The 18,210-nt window shown below is 35.4% G+C and overlaps 1 protein-coding gene across 5 annotated transcripts in view; it reads right to left on the reverse strand.

The window, feature by feature from the left end:
- bmpr1bb (bone morphogenetic protein receptor, type IBb) overlaps nucleotides 1–18,210 on the reverse strand; it is a 105,349-nt gene that overhangs the window by 17,553 nt on the left and 69,586 nt on the right. For 4 of the 5 annotated variants that reach the window (XM_079408221.1, XM_079408222.1, XM_079408219.1 and 1 more), the window contains one exon: nucleotides 10,650–10,811. In XM_079408221.1, coding sequence (XP_079264347.1) covers nucleotides 10,650–10,758 — 109 coding nt within the window. In that variant the 5' untranslated portion in view covers nucleotides 10,759–10,811. Of the gene's footprint in view, nucleotides 1–10,649; nucleotides 10,812–18,210 lie in introns of those variants that run through there. The other variant, XM_079408223.1, reaches the window with a different exon arrangement.

Consider the following 18,210-nt stretch of genomic DNA (forward strand, 5'->3'; position numbering starts at 1 on the left):
ACACTAAAGCAACAAACACTGGAGATCAGTGACGACAAACCGGCAAGGTCACATAGAAATCTGAGAGAATCACACACACACACACACACACACACACACACACACACACACACTCTCTCTCTCTCACACACACACACACTCTCTTTCTCACTCACTCACACACACACACACACACACAGGCTCACACACACACACACACACACACACACACACACAAACACAGGTCTCTGAGCTCAGTGAGTTCACACAGGAGTCAGACTCTTCATCCATCAGCTCTCTGAGCTCAAAACACAGCAGAAATATCTCAACACATCTAATATTCAGCAATCAAACGTACAAGCATTTTTACAATCCACAAATCTGCCTACATTTTCAGCCCAAATCTGGACTGTGCTTCTGCTTTGACCTTTGACCTTTATTGGGTCTCAGATCAAACCCGTGCCGAACGAATCCTCACAGTCAAACGAATCAAAGCATCACATAAAACATACGCTGGCATAACTGCTGTACTTTTCCAAAAACTCTTTCCTGAGTTCCAAGCGGAAAGACATTTCATTCAGTCTGTTTATTTGTGTTGAACACAACGAGCGATAATAAATCATCTGAGCGTAACCGTGTTGTGTTCGGACCGGACGTCTCCCTTCAGCTCCGCAGAGAAACTTACAGTCAAACAGGACAAGAACTGGCCACAGCAAATATCTAAAGATTTATATTATACAAATACATCAATATATATCAATTTTATATAAAAAAAAACCTCACCTGCAACAACGAACATATACAATATAAATACTTATAACACCAAAACCAATTATAGAGAATATATACTGTATATATATATATATAAAACCCAAAGTTTCCAGTGCAACATTGCTTAATTCATTTTAATGTACTAAAAAAGCTAAAACTGGAAGAAAATGAATGAAAATATTTAAAGATATACATGCCAATAAAATCAGTTGTACGACCAAAAGAAGTTATAAAGAAATCTTGCCGTTTTGGAATTAGTTAAATAAACAAACAAACACATAAATAAATACATTTTCATATTAGTATTTTTGTTTTCTAACATCCACAGCTATAATAAATAAACAAATAAATAAATAAATAATCTTTCTCAAAGGATTCATTTATTTATTTACTAATTTATTTATTTATTTTTACTTGTACAATCTAAATTAAATACTGTGTTCACAACAGGCTTATTATAATTAACTGCAACTAAAATAAAAACTAAAACCATTAAAAAACCTTTGTTACTTTAAATAAAATTAACATTAATTGAAATAAAGTAACATTTATAAAAATAAACTTTAATTATAAAGTTAATAATCAGCTAGTTGCCAAGGCAACATTTAGTTTCACGCGATACAAGTAATTAAAACTAAAATGAAAAAAAAAATATATATATAAATAAAAAAAATTAATATCAATAAAACTACAGTCATAACTGAATTAAAATATAACACATTCACAAATAAATGAATCAAAAACCAGTGATCATTTAAAGACAAAACTGTAGAATAAATCCTATCTCATGCATAAGCCTTCAGTAAATGTGTTGATGTAGTGATATCTGTGGTGAAGTGGAGATCTTACTGTACTCTACTGTAAGTCACTTTGATTGAAAGCATCGGTTTACTCACTAATTGAACTTCCTCATAACTACAGTAAACATATGAGGCTGTAAACTGATGTGAAATCATGCAGTTTATGATCTGGTCGTGAAGCGAGTGAAATCTGACCGAAGGAAAATCAGGAGTGAGAGTCGTCCCCGAACAAAAGCATGCGACAGCAGCGGCTTTCCACACCATGTTTAGACACACAGAGAGCCAGGGCCCGTCTATCCCACACACACAGGGCCGCGGGGACCCAGATAAACCGCACCTGTGTGTGTGTGTGTGTGTGTGTTTCATGCAGTGCCAGGATCTGCAGCTGTCTGCTCTTCATCATCTGAGCGTGTGCAGTGTCAATACGAGCAGCTATTATTACACACACACACACACACACACACACAGACACACACACAAACTAGACAAAAATCACTGAACTATTCAAAACTCATTCAGTTTCTAACCCAAACACTCTTCCTGTCTGTCATTGGTCAGTCAAACTAATAGTCCCGCCTTCAATTCACGCTATTGGTCAGTTTTTGACTGATCAAACTATCTGATCAATCACAGTCAGTGTGTTTCCCTCTTTAGGAAATCAATAAATCCATAGTTTATTTATTATTGACTCTGCATATAAGGAAAGAAAACATTTAATCATCAAAACAAAAGGAAGCAAAATTTAAATACACTGCAATTTAAAATAAACTCATATAAATGATCTATTTTATTAATTTGATGACATTTAACAGTATGAATGTCTGCAAATTAATTTCCAGAAGCATAATTATATCATATAGTATATTTATATTGTAATATTTACTATATAATATTACGTAAGACATTATTTATAAATATACATATACATTGATTTAATATATTATTGTTATATTTATACATTTATATTAGTTTTATATTTGTAAATGTATTAATAAAATTATATTTATAATTTTATTTTTTATTCAAATAATATTTATTATTGATATATATATAAATACATACGGTAACACTTTAGAATAAGGAACACTTGTTCACTATTAACTACAACCTTTTCCTCAATAAATTCCTAATTAGCTGCTTATTAATAGTTAGTAAGGTAGTTATGTTTAGGTATGGGGTAGGATTATGAATGTAGAATAAGGCATTAATATGTGCTTAATTAGCACTAATAAATGGCTAATATTCTAGTAATATGCATGCTAATAAGCAACTAGTTAAGAGACCCTAAAATAAAGTGTTACCAAACATACCTATATACATAATTATATAAATAAAATTATAATTATATAAAAAAAAAATTATAACACATATAATATATATTTATATATTATATATATATATATATAAATGAATAATATTTATTTATATATTAAATATTCCAATCTATTAAAATATATTAAAATAAATTAGTTTGTGTTCAAATAATAAAATTGATCTGTCATGTTTGCATTTTTAATCACAAATCCCTGTCGTTCTAATTTAACGAGATGCTGATGCAGATTCATCTCAGTCTCATGAACTGAAAGGATCTGATTCTGAAATGGTTTTGAGTGCATCAGCATCTGAGCTCATCCGGTCAGGAACAGAGTCTCTTTGAGGAGCGTGAGCTTCGGTCCCCGGGGCCCGGGGCCACAGGTGCAGGCCATGCGGGGGCCGCCGCCGCTGGATCGGGTTCTGTTTGCAGGAATCTGATCCGTCTCCTGTCAGGAAGCCGACGGTTTCCCCGCGCGGCTCGGATTCGTTACGGAAGCTCGTCTGCCACGATGAAGCTCATCTAACGAGACGCCGGCTGCTCGTGTGCTGAATTAGAGGAATGTGACAAAAGCAAACCCGACTCGACCAGCTTCTTCTGCTGAAGTGGTTTATGATTTATTTATTTACAGCCATCACAGAATGCAAAATTTTTGTTTTATGTGACTGTAACTTTCAGAACTCAAATGTCGTCTCCAGTCCAATTATTTATAACTTTATTTATGTGATTAAAAATGCTGTAAAACAGCTAAATATTATTACAATTTAACACATCAGTTTCTATGTGAATATGTGTTAAACTGTCATTTATTTCTGTGATCTGCAGCTGTATTTTCAGCATCATTACTCCAGTCGTCAGTGTCACATGATCTTCAGAAATCATAATAATATACTGATTTACTGCTCAACAAACATTTCTGATTATTATCAATGTTGAACACCGTTGTGCTGCACAATATTTTTGTGTAAACGTGTCGTACATTTTATTTTTCAGGATTCACAGATGAATAGAAAGGCATTTAGTATTTATTTAAAATAGAAATCTTTTGAAAGCCTTTACTGAAATTTTTGATCAATTTAATGCATTCTTGATTAATGACAGTATTGAATGAACAATATAGCGATAAAGAAAGAGAGCCTTAAAGGCACAGAAGCAACATGTTTAAAAACATGATTAATAGTCAAAGAAAAGTTAACGCAAACAAAGTGATAACAGAAAAGAGTAGGACCTGTTCCTGTAAATGAAGCTTGTGTTCCTGAGAACTGTAATACAGTCATATTTGGCCAGAACTCAGTGACCTTGAAAACACCTGCAGTGAACGAGAGACACAGCTTCAGAGTCTGAAACACTGAGCGGAAATAAAAGCCATCACACAGTACTGTAACATCACAATGCTATTCCTTTACAGATACTTCACAGCACTACCCATTTTTGTATAGTACAGTTAGTACAGTAATACTGTAATATGATACAGAATCATGTGACATACAGTAGGTACAGTCTGGAGTAGAAACTTGAAGATATGCCTGTTCTCCAGTTGGAATGTCCTTATTATCGATGCTACTGTGTAGCGACTGAGGTTAGGGTGGACTCTTTAAAGGGACAGGCCATGATTTATCACATGGTCCACCAGAGTAGCCCTGATGTCATCTAAAAACTATTCAAAATATTAAAGGACAAAAGGTATGAGTATAATAATGATTCTAACATAACACTAAGCCAAACACCAAAACAACAACAACTATAGATATATATATATATGTACAACCACACACACATACATACATAAATATATATACATACACATTTATAAATTATATATATATATATCATTTCATTTCCATTTAGTTTGTTGAAGTATTAAAATAACTCAAATTAAATAAAACTAAAACTTAAAAGACCTATACAGACATAATAAATTCAGACATTATTTAACTAAAATTAAAATAGACAAATACAAATCACAACAGTAGTTTATCAGTAATCCTAAGAAATAACACTGAGCCAAACACACATGCTGAAAACAACAACTAATAAGAAGAAATGGTTATAAATTTAGCTGAACACACTTCCTTATTTTTCCACAACAAATGGCCAAGTAAGCTCAGACACTGACGAGATACGCCATACAGAACGAGACCAAACGCAGTATCAGCACGTCTCCACACAGAGATAGAATACATATTTATTATGCATATATAAATACACACACATACAGTATATATTTGTTAAATATTTACATGTATTTACGTCTATATTTATATTGACAATTTATATTATAAATAAATATATTTAATATATAAACATACAATTTTTCTTAAATATATACATGCATGTGTGTGTATTTATATATACATAATAAATATACACAGCATACATATATTATGTGAACAAAAACTTTTATTTTGAATGTGATTAATCACGATTAATCGTTTGACAGCACTAATATATATATATATATATATATATATATATATATATATATATAACAAAATGTATATATCTATAAAGTCTATATAGTTGTTATTATTTAATTTATTATAATTTTACATACATCACTTTTTTTCAGTTTCCTCTTCTTTTTTTTTTTTTGGTCCAGAAATAATTTTATTCCTATTTAAACATTATTTTATGACTTATTATTTAGATTAACATCCTTTTTTAGATTTCTTGTTTTTTTTTATTGACAAACATAAACATAATAAATTACAAATATATGTGTGTGTATATATATATATATATATATATATATATATATATATATATAAATAATACAACTAAAAGTATAAAATAAATTTTGTATAGATAGTTAATAATTAATTATTATTTTAAATGCTCATTAATCACACTTAACTATTTTTATTGATACCAATCCCCAATGAAACATCTCTATTTACAACCAATATTTGTATCCATCTTTGCTTGTTCATTATATTAATTTGCATTCTTTTTGTTACTGACCTCAATGCAGTGCATTCTGGGATTGACTTCTCTGTGAAAGATACATGCTCAGCCAAAATGAGTCTTTGAAAATAAAATTTGGCACAGACTTAACTTGAGAAGTGTGTCTATGAACCCTGAAAGGGCTGTCTAAGTAGGCAGCACACTAGGTTTCGAAACAAGCTGTGTCTCAGTCTTCGTTCACTGTGTGTCATTTCAGTCGACCGTGTGGGAATTTCACCCAAAAACACTGGAGAAACTACAGCATGCCCACCTGCCCACGCGCTGGAGGAGCGCTGAGGACGGGAGGAACTCCTCGTGACTCATGAGCTGAGGAGCGCTGAAGGTCACGACTTCTCTCCCACTCCAGTCTGTCCTTGACTCATGCTTTCATCTGATCGAGAGCCAGAACGCTCGACGGAGAGCAGTAGCACCTGCTCATGTCCAGGAGGACGCAGAAACCAGACCCACACCACAAACCTGCTGTAGCAGAACTTCTTCACCACGTTAATGCATTTACATGCACTGGAAAAGCAGCGTTCAGCTCTGAAACTATGATCTAATACAGCACTGTTCCTAATTCTTTTATGATTTTCATTGACAGTCTACTTATTTGTCACTGCAGGAGTGTTTAACAGGTGATCAGAACTTTCCAGTTAACTAAAACACACTAACGTACGCATGCATGTGCATTTTAACTTACTCCATGCATATTCTAAACTATCCATGCACATCTTAAATTTGAGCTGAACAAGACATTTTTACATTTTAACAGTTTATTTTATATTCAAATTTTTTTTTTTTTTTTAGGTTTATGAAGACAATATCTAAATGCATTTTCCACAGTAAATATTCAACATGAAGTTGACATTTGTCACTACATGAGCATTTAAAAGGTGATTAAAAGCTTTCCAGTTACCTAAAACATACTTTTCCATACAAATGCATGTACATTGTAACCTAAAATCTTGGTTTTGAATAGAAATAAACTGCATGGACACATTATGCATCATGCATTTGTTAAATATGAGCCGGAATGGACTTTGAAAGTAATTTTTCCATTTCAATAAAAGTTCTTGAAAAAAAAAGTGTCCTTTTAATATGAATCATCCATAATATAATTATTCAGCATTAAGTTGACATATGTTGACAAAGTCCCTAAAACTATTTTACGCACTGCATTTGTCAGATTCTTTTATAATTATTATTCATGATTATTCACCATATTAATGGACTGACTACTTATTTGCACTTTTATAAGTTCATTTATAAGGAGAATTCATAAGGAGGGTGTTTAGAAACCTTACCTAAAATATACTTTTCTTCACACATGCATGAACATTTTAACCTAACATCTTCACGTTGGTTAAAAAACAAGCTCCATGAACACATTTTGCAGCGTCTAGGCATGCATTTATTAAATATATCTTAGAATAGACTCTGAAAGTTATTTTTACATTTTAATAACAGGTTATGAAGACAAGAAAAAAATATATAATAATATGAATCATCCACAATATAAAATATGTCAGCTTCATGCTGAATATGACCTAAAACAGCATTTTATAATTATTATTCATGATTATTCATCATATTAATTGACAGATTACTTATTTGCACTTATAAAAGTTCATTTGTCACTGAAGGAGCATTTAAAGGGTGATTAGAAACTTTCCAGTGACCTAAAACACGCTTTTCCTTACACATGCATGAACATCTTTACTTTGAATCTTGGTCTTTGTTAAAAAAAACTTTAAAATATTTTGAATGCATATTTTAAATATGAGCTGAAATGGACTCTGAAAGTCTTTTTTTTTTTTTTTTTTTTTACTTTTAAGACAAAAATGTCTTCTAATTATGAATCATCCACAATAAATATTGAGCATGAATAAAGATTGGCCTTAGTTAAACTGGTTTTAATCTGATAAAACTCAACCTTTCTTCAAGAATACTCTGTAACACACTCACACAGTTATCTGTCTTCTCAAGGAAGAGCCGATGAGATGAAGGTCCCTCATAAGCGCAGATGTGTTGGAGTCTGTTTATCTCCACGCTGACCTTGACGGTGCCATAAAACACTGAAAGCACCAGTTCTCCCTCTTATCACTCCTCCGAGCATGAGATACTTTAAACACCATCGCTGTTTCTCCACACGATTCACAGAAACGCTCAGGAATGCACAACCGCAGATGACTCTTAAACAGAGACGTGAGCCACAACAACGGCTGAATCATGTACCACTTACACTGAGCCGTTTAGAAACAGAAATGTGAAAAATTCCCTGGAGAAACACCTAAAGCACATCTGAAGAGCAGCAGAAGATGCAGGTGAAAATGCATGCACAAAAACACAAAGCAGAACAAAATAAAAACATTTTTACTTCAACAACCTGACCTTTCTGAGCAGAACTGTAGGTTTGATTGATGTGGGATCGATAGGAAAGTGAATTAATTAATCTAAAATATAAGAAGGACGAATGACATCTAAATTTTTTTAAGGTAAGTAGTCGCAAACAATTTATTTTAGCTACATTTAATTTAAAAAATATGTTGAAAGTTAGTCAACTAAATTTATTTAAATGTAGCAAAAATAAATTGAATGCAACCAAAACTTTTGTAAATTCAACGAATAATTTTTTTCAGTGTAAACACAAGATCTTTACTTGTCACTCAATTTCTGAAACAGCAGAAACACACCAAATCTGCAAAACCATACACGAATTCTTTGGCCCTTTGACTTGTTTTCAATTTCATAGCACTTTTTTGCAAAACACAACACACTATGTAACACACCCGAATCGAACAGCAATTAATATTATGGCAAAGGTGTTTGCAAATGTTTGAGATGTGTTTGTGATATTTTGAATGCAGTGCTTCATTTTGCAAGAGATGAGTGAGGCTTTTTGCATTTTGTGTGTGCAATTCTTGGATTTGTTGTGTGTAAAGTTTTGAAAAAAAGAGCAAAACTGTAATGATAAAACCAGAATGAAAATGTTGACTGAAATGTTATCAAATAAACCTGGTATTACAAATATTGCTGGCTCAATGCAACTGCTAAAATGCAATATAAACGTAAGAAATTCATCATCAATACAGACAAATGCACAACGATCAACACACACGAAGCTTCCTGAACACATCTGACTCTTGGAGTTCATCACTAACATCACGCTGAATGGCAGCTGAAGCAGTAAAACCATGTGAACGTGCACCAGCTGCGGGATATTTCTGACCCTCAATGTGACACACAGGGGTTTCAATTATTTTAGGTGAGGGCGAGCGCATGTGCGGGTGTTTGTTCATCTGTGTGTGTGTGTGGGCTGAGAGAGTGGAATTGATTTTACAGCCTGCGTGTTTAACAAGTGTCTGACAGTAGATCCCTCTCCAAGACTTCGCCGAATGCCTCAGCGACCAGCAAAAACCCAGCAGCGGCGACACACAGACGTCAGACTCTGCTGCATGCAGGTTTTTCCACTTCGTACACAACCAGCCTCTCCATAATCAATTTTACACCACAATGATTTAAGCACATGCACTGGAAAAGCATTCTAGTAGAATTAGATCTAGTATATTCTACATCAAGTGACATGTCTTGCAACGAGACTAAACTATTAGATAAAACAGCATTTTTTTCCTATTTAAAGATGTTGTGTTTGTTATTGTCTGTGTTTGGTTTTCTTGAATGCACTTTTGGCTGCTCTTGAAGCAGTAGAAATGTGCTATATAGGAAAATAAACTAAACTAAACTTACATTTAGGAGACGCTTTTATCCAAAGCGACTTTTTATAAAAGAGGACAATGGATGCAATCAAAATCAACAAGAGAGCAATGATACAATACAAAATAAAAATATTGTATTGATATTATAAAATACAAAAGAGCAATGATAGCAATTATTTGTACGATTTGTCACTAACGGAGCATTTATCAGGTTTTAATGATAAATAGTTAATGAAGATTTAATTATTCATTTTAATAAAAGTTTATGAAGACAAAACCACTCACAATAAAGATTCAACATTAAGTTGATGTTTTGCAGTGTCAAAATCCCTAAAACCATGACCTAAAATAGCACTTTATAATTATTATTCATGATTCATGATGATAGTAATTGATGGACCACTTATTAGCACTTTTAAAATTAATTTGTCACTGAAGGAACATTTAACAGGAACATTTTAGTAACCTGAAACACACTTTTCCTTATACATGCATGTACATTTTACCCTAAAATCTCAGCATTTATAAAAAAATAAATGAATTAAAATTAAAAAATAACTCCATGTACACATTTTGCCTCAATTACCCATGCATATATTAAATATGAGCTGAAATGGACTCTGAAAGTCATCTTAAAATTTTAATAAAAGTTAATGAAGACCAAAATGTCTTCTTATCATGAATCATCCACAATACAGTTTCCGTAAAACTATTACCTAAAACAGCATTTTTCTGATTCTTATTCATGCTAATTCATCATATTATTGTGATTATTTCTTTTAAGGTCATTTGTCACTGCAGCTGCATTTAACAGGTGATTAGAAACTTTCCATCTCCCTAAAATACACACACGCATGTACATATCAACCTAAAATTTGGTGTTGATTGAAAACAAACTCCACGGTCAGGTTGTGCGTCAACGACCCATGCATATTTTAAACAGAATGCATTTTAAAGTTCTCCCCGGTGCATATTTGGCAAATGCAGCACTGCATTTCTGGCGCCCGTCCGACAAATACTCTAAACATGAAACATGACGTACAGCATCGGGGGGTCAGACACAAACAGACACCAGTTACACGAGAGCCGAACATGCGGACGGAGATGGCAGTAAACGCTGATACTCACCCTGAACGGACGAGAGCAGCCACAGCAAACCCAGCAGAAACAGTAGCGATGTCCAGCGGGTCCAAACCTGTTGCTCCATCCCTGAGACTCGAGCATGGAAGCAGGGCATGGAAACACACACACGCCGCTCGCTCCACAGTTACTCCACACTGACGGCCCGGCCTGCGACGGACAGAGAGAAAGAGGGTGTTACTCTCTCCCTGTGATTAGGACGGCCCCTCCGCTCCGGACACCTTGTGGAGAGACAATAAAAGCAGCAGTTGATCTTTGTGGCTCAGCCGGGACCCCAGCGGACCCTCCTCACGCACAGGGGAGGGCCGTCCGCTAAAAGGAGGCCAGGGGCCCCTAAAAACAGCCTCCAGCGCTCGGTGGGCCGTCTGTAAGCTCAGAGTCACGTGACCACAGCGGCCGCCCTGACAAACCAACACCAGTGCTTTAAAGGGGTCATATGTGACCCTGGACCACAAAACCAGTCATAAGGGTCAATTTTTTTAAATTGAGATTTATACATCATCTAAAAGCTGAATAAATAAGCTTTAAACCATACATTGATGTATAGTTTGCTAGGATAGGACAATATTAGGACGAGATACAACTATTTGAAAATCTGGAATCTGAGGGTGCAAAAAAATCATCTTTAAAGTTGTTCAAATAAAGTTCTTGGCAATGCATATTACTAATCAAAAATGAAGTTATGATATATTTACAGTAGGAAATTTACTAAATATCTACATGGAACATGATCTTAATATCCTAATGATTTTTGTCATAAAAGAGAAATGTATAATTTTGAGCCATACAATGTATTGTTGTCTATTGCTACAAATATACCTGTGTTACTCATGACTGCTTTTGTGCTGCAGGGACACATATGACGATGCTAAAAGAACATTATTTTGTGTATTTGGTGTAATGCAATGTGTTTACGCGGTTCAAGGTTAAAAAAATACACTATTTTCCACATACTGTACATTATTGTTGCTTCTCTCTGCCCTGCCTTTCTGAAACGCGTCGATTTTTACAAAGCTCATCGTTCTGAAAAGCACGCTGTGCTCTGATTGGCCAGCAATCCAGTGCATTGTGATTGGCCGAATACCTCAAACGTGTGACAAAATGTTACAACCCTTACCATATGAGTCGGAATGAGCAAATTTCCAAAAATTAGCTGTTTTTAATGTTTTTATTACCTTCAAAATTATATAAGACTTGTTGGAATCGGACAAAAATGACTGAGCTACAGCGTTCGAAGGTGATAGAGTCAGCAGAGTTGATTTAGAGAAAAGTCGAGTTAAAGTTTTCTGAAGATTTCAAAGCAAAATCACCAAGCAGCGTTGCATATTTTCCTCTAATTCTTTTATTAATAATAATAACTATATTATTAATGACAATATAGCTATTTTTTTATTTTATCTTTATTATTAAAATAAGAACAAAGATGAAAATAAACAGTAGTTTAATCAAGAGCAGCGAGGGATTTCCTCTTTTCTTTTAATGTTTGATTAACAGACAGATCTATGTTGAGACCTACTGTAATGCATGGATATAATATAATGATACACATCAGATTTTTCCCCAACCATTAACTAAACGTTCATATAAGACATAACAGATTATGTTTGTGTGAATCTCGAAAAGGGATATTTCACAATAATATACTTTATAGGGAGATCGCACACTCGCGGAGAGCTTTGCAAATGTGAGTCAGTGAGATCATTTTGTTTTGATCATGGGTTTGAAAATCATATTTCATTGATTGGGACTCATGTCATCGAGAATTCAATATGAATATTCACAAAGCTGGAATGCTGTGCTTTGCAACAATAGACCTACAGCTTGAGATGAGCAGCAGTCGTCCAGAAGAGAGCAGAGAAAAAGGTACTCCGCTAAGAAAACGTATTTTAAATAAAGATCATTTTAGATGTTTAATTACTATTTAGAGCATTGGGATCGCTAGAAGAGGGCTTAGCTAACTTTCTTTGCATAAACATTTGGGCTGTGTTATGTCACTGTTTTGACTATCTTTCATTTTGTAAAGAAAATGTGAGTGGTGTTTTCCACACAAAATTCACCAAATTAACAAAAGGGTGTTGTGGGTGGTTGCCAGGGTGTTGCTAACCAACAAACAGACAAACCAACAACAAATACAAACCAACTATAGTAGACTAAATTAGTTTGGATTGATTTAACTGGTCTCTTTTATTTCATAAATTAAATCTGAGCTGTGCTTGTCATGCAAAAATCACCAAATTACCAAACGGTGTCATGGGTGGTTACCAGGGTGTTGCAAATACAAACCAACTATAGTTCAAATTCAGTAAGACTTGTTTTAACTAGTCTCTTTCATTTCGTAAAGAAAATGTGAGTGGTGTTTTCCATACAAAATTCACCAAATTAACAAAAGGGTGTTGTGGGTGGTTGCCAGGGTGTTGCTAACCAACAAACAGACAAACCAACAACAAATACACAAATGCAACAGTATTTTAAATTCAGTTTAAACTGATTTAACTAGTCTCTTTCATGTCATAAAGAAAATGTGAGTGGTCCTTCCTTGTGCAAAACTCAGCACATTAATGATAGGGTGTTATGGGTGGTTGCCAGGGTGTTGCTAACCAACAAACTGCTAAACCGGAAACAAATGTAAACCAACTATAGTGGCTTAAATTGGATTGTTTAACTAATTTCTATCATTTCATAAACAAATGTGTTTGCACATGAAAAACCAGGTGTTGTGATTGCCGGGGTGTTGCTAGGGTGTTACTGTGTACTCATCCATGTAATGTATAAGATTATTTTGTTATAATGTATTTTGTGCATGAAATGTTCAACATTCCACACTTATTTTTTCCTTATTTAAGTGCATCATCCGGGCATTTAAAGAGCATTTTTTCTGAATTTTCAGTGTGAGCACACTACTAAGAATAGTGCATGAGCACGAGTTTTAGGATGCACCTGATGATACTATGCTGCGATGCAGTTGCTAAGGTGTTCTGATTTACTTTTAAGTGTGTAAACCAGTGTTTTAACACTTTGTTTTTATATTTTTTTATATAAATTTTTAATTTACTACTAATACTTAGAGGTTTGATTGCATCATTATGAGCTCTAATACTAGTGATAATTTACTTATGTTTAACAACATTTTAAACTGCAACTAAAAATAACAATATTTTATGGGGGGAAAAAAATCTCCATGTAGTTTGACATCGAAAACATGAAAGCAAATTACACACCATGCATTCTCACTCAAAGTGCTGTAAGAACTAATTCCTGCCGGGTCGGTTAAGCATTTCCTCCTTCCCCTGTAGGGTGCCAGAGGCTGATTGACAGCTCATTATGGGTGGGATAAAGAACACAAAGCAGCAGTGAAAACACACAAGAGCAGAAAGAGCACATGACAAAAGCCATTCACACGTCAGGTGACGGTGGGACTCACCTCGGGCCACGACACGCCCCCTCTCGCCCTAATCTCACCCAAACACTCACAGACACATACAATTTAAGGCGATTAAGAGTTTGTTCCATTACTGGGATTACATCAAGAGCACATGAGAAATGAGCAGAATGAATGTTAGAGGAACTTCACATGTTCAGCAGTTCAGACTGTTGAAGAAAGTGATCAGACGCACCCGCTGGACCAGAAAACAAGAGAAGAAATCTCACATCGAGAGACTAGAAGATCACAGAGACTCTTTTTATACGAGATGCTGAGCACTAAAGATGAATACTGGATATTTTCTTTTACCAATATTCACACTTTTCTACTCTTTTCTAACAGTTACTGGTTCCTTAATATTGTGTATTGTGTCTACAGATAAATGGCAAAATTTTGGTCCAAATTTTCTTTTAGAAACATTTCACTTCATCAAAATGGACTTGGTTTGTCAACATTATTATTATTAATATTATTATTGTTGTTATAAACAATAAAATTATCAGAACACGTAGCATATTTCTATTGTAGTAATCTAATGTTTATTTAATTATAAATGTACCAAAAAGTAAAAATAAAACAACAGCAAGAATAAAATACACAATAATAATAATAATAATAATAATAATAATAATATTTAATTAATATTATTATTTGTATCACCTTTACTATTAACATTTTTACTATATTTATAGCTATTTATGTTAGTTATGTTATAATTATGTTATTATGTCATTATGTTATATTAAAAAGAATAAAACAACAAAAACGCTTTTCATATTCGCCACGGGAGTTCTGCTCGTTCATTCTCGTGAGTGTCTACATTCCACCGCAAGCGCACGTGAGCACAGCTTTACAGAAACTCACTGATCTGATCACAGAGAGTGAGCAACAACACCCGGACTCTGTTTTAATCATTCTCGGGGACTTTAATAAAGCAAATCTCTCCCGCGAACTGCCAAAATACAGACAGCATGTTACATGTCCCACTAGAGACAGTAATATATTGGATCACTGTTACACAACAATAAAGGATGCATATCACTCTGTTCCACAGGCAGTTTTAGGACTCTCTGATCACTGTTTGGTTCATCTTATTCCGACCTACAGGCAGAAACTGAAGTCAGCTAAACCTGTATTAAGGACTGTAAAGAGATGGACTAATGAGACATAGCGGGTTTTACAAGCCTGTCTCGACCTGACTGATTGGACTGTTTTTGAAGCTGCTGCAAACGATCTGGACGAGCTCACAGAGACTGTAACATCTTATATCAGTTTCTGTGAGGATATGTGCATTCCTACCAGGACTCATCTAACTTACAACAATGACAAACCATGGTTCACTGCCAAACTCAGACAGCTCCATCAGGCCAAAGAAGATGCTTACAGGAATGGGGACAGAGTCTTGTATAAACAGGCCAAATACACACTGGAAAAGGAGATCAGAGTGGCAAAGAGGAATTATTCCGATAAGCTAAGGATCCAGTTCTCTTCCAGTGACACGGCTTCAGTGTGGAAAGGTCTGAAAGACATCACAAATTACAAGGCACCATCCCCCAGCACTGTGGTGAATCAACAACTGGCAGACGATCTGAATGAGTTCTACTGCAGATTTGAAAAAACATCATTCACACCTCCTGCAACCCCCCTCTCCCCCACACCTGAACTGCAGATAAGAGAAGATGATGTGCGCCAGGTCTTCAAAAAGAACAAGGGAAGGAAGGCACCAAGCCCAGACGGTGTGACACCAGCCTGTCTGAAATCCTGTGCTGACCAGCTGGCCCCCATCTTCACACAGATCTTTAACAAATCACTGGAGCTGGTCCCTTCATGCTTCAAACACTCCACCATAATCCCCGTCCCAAAGAAACCCAAGATAACAGGATTTAATGACTACAGACCTGTGGCTCTAACATCTGTGGTCATGAAGTCATTTGAAAAACTGGTTTTGGCTTATCTGAATGACATCACTGGATCCTTACTGGACCCCCTGCAGTTTGCCTACAGAGCAAACAGGTCTGTGGATGATGCAGTCAACATGGGACTGCATTACATACTGCAACACCTGGACAGACCAGGGACTTATGTGAGGATCCTGTTTGTGGACTTCAGCTCGGCCTTTAACACTATCATTACAAACCTCCTCCTGCCCAAACTAACTCAGCTTTCCGTGCCCACCTCCGTCTGTGGATCAACAGCTTCCTGACAGACAGGCAGCAGCAGTGAGGCTGGGAAAATACACATCCAGCTCCCGTACGATCAGCACTGGAGCTCCTCAGGGCTACGTTCTCTCCTCACTGCTCTTCTCTCTGTACACCAACGACTGCAAATCTAAAGACCCCTCTGTCAAGCTCCTGAAGTTTGCAGCCGACACCACACTGATCGGCCTCATCCAAGACGGTGACGAGTCTGCTTACAGACAGGAGGTTAAGGAGCTGGCTGTCTGGTGCAGTCTTAACCTGTTACCATAAATTACCTGTTACTATAAATTACGCTCAAAAACAGCGTCTTGGTGGTAAAACCAAACCTCCAGAGCCCCCCACAGAGCCCGCTCCTCCTCAATGGCTCCCAGAGGGGAACTTCCCCAAGAATTTTTTTTTTTGGGGGGGGGGGCATATACCCTCTGCCTGTGTGGCCGGGCCTAGAGCCAAGGCCACAGAACCACTTGAGCCGCCTTGGCCGCCCGAAAAAATAAGGCCATGGCCCTCCGAGTCCCCGGATCCGCCATGGTCATCCAAGCTCCCAGATCCGCCATGGCCTCCTGAGTCTCCTGTCCCGCCATGGCCTCCCGAGTCCCCGGATCGGCCTGGTGGCTTCCCTTGTCTCCTCCCTGTTCTGGCCCTGCTCCGGCCCCCAAGGCGCCCGCCAGGGCAATATCTGTCACGCGTCGGTTTCCGTTCAGTTCCTGTTTGCCCTTATTTGGTTTTTCCTGTCCTAGTTTAGTTAATCATCGTTTATTCCATTCACCTGTTTTGTATTAATCATCTTGTTTGCTCTTTTGTTCTTGTTCCTTTATAAGTCCTCAGTTCTCCCTTTGTCTTTGCCTGAGTTTAATGTTTAATAAATGGATATAGTGGGTTGATGCTACTTCGTTCTCCTGGTCATTTGTTTTATGTTCTCTACAACCACAAGATCCCGTAACACATATATACTGTGTGTATATATATATATATATATATATATATATATATATATATATATATATATATATATATATATATATATATATATACATACAGGCGTGCACATAAGTTTTAACACGGGCCACGGCATGAAGTGTGACCCATAACATATAACTATAATTTTTAAATTAATAATAAACTAAATAATCAAGTGTGATAATACTATTTTAAAATAAAATGGGAATATTACATACAAATACAATTATTTTATAGTAAACTTAAAAATAAAATGCTAATATTTTTATTATAATTTTTATTATTATTAATTTAATTTTAATTTTCATTATTTTCAAACGTAAAATCAGCGAGCTTTTATTATGGCGGGTTGCCGGCAAGTAAGTATATGCGCTTCTGGGTTTAGCGCTGCTGATAGAAGAGCGTCAGTGAATGAAATGTCACAGTTTTGCTTTGAAAACTGCAGCGGCTAGGCTAGATTATGCTTTCAGTTTGAATAGAAATCTTATACAGAACATTTCGTCAATCTAAAATTGTAACTGTGCATTAACAGCTGTCATCCATGTCGGTACGCAAATGCGCTGTCAGAACTTATTTACACAGCGCATTTTTCATTTTGGTCGCGCATGCGTACCTGCGGACCACTTATATATATATATATATATATATATATATATACACACACCAATACAGATAGTATATTTAAATATATATATCACATAGCATGTATAGGTGTAATCAATTCATATTAATTAATTAATATTAATATTAATCTTTATCATTGTGCCAAATAGTATAAATAAAACAATAATTTAAAAAACGATAATTAAATTTACACTTTAAGACCATATTAAAAAAATCAGTGTTGGTATCGGTCATAAAATTTCATTCAATCTCTACTCAGAAAACTGTATAATGCCCTTAGCAACCACCAATGAAACCCTAGCAACCAAATAACAACATGTCAAAAACACTGTTAAGAACACCTTAACAA

Source organism: Barbus barbus (genome assembly GCF_936440315.1).
Source record: "Barbus barbus genome assembly, chromosome: 45".
Taxonomy (NCBI): Eukaryota; Metazoa; Chordata; class Actinopteri; order Cypriniformes; family Cyprinidae; genus Barbus; species Barbus barbus.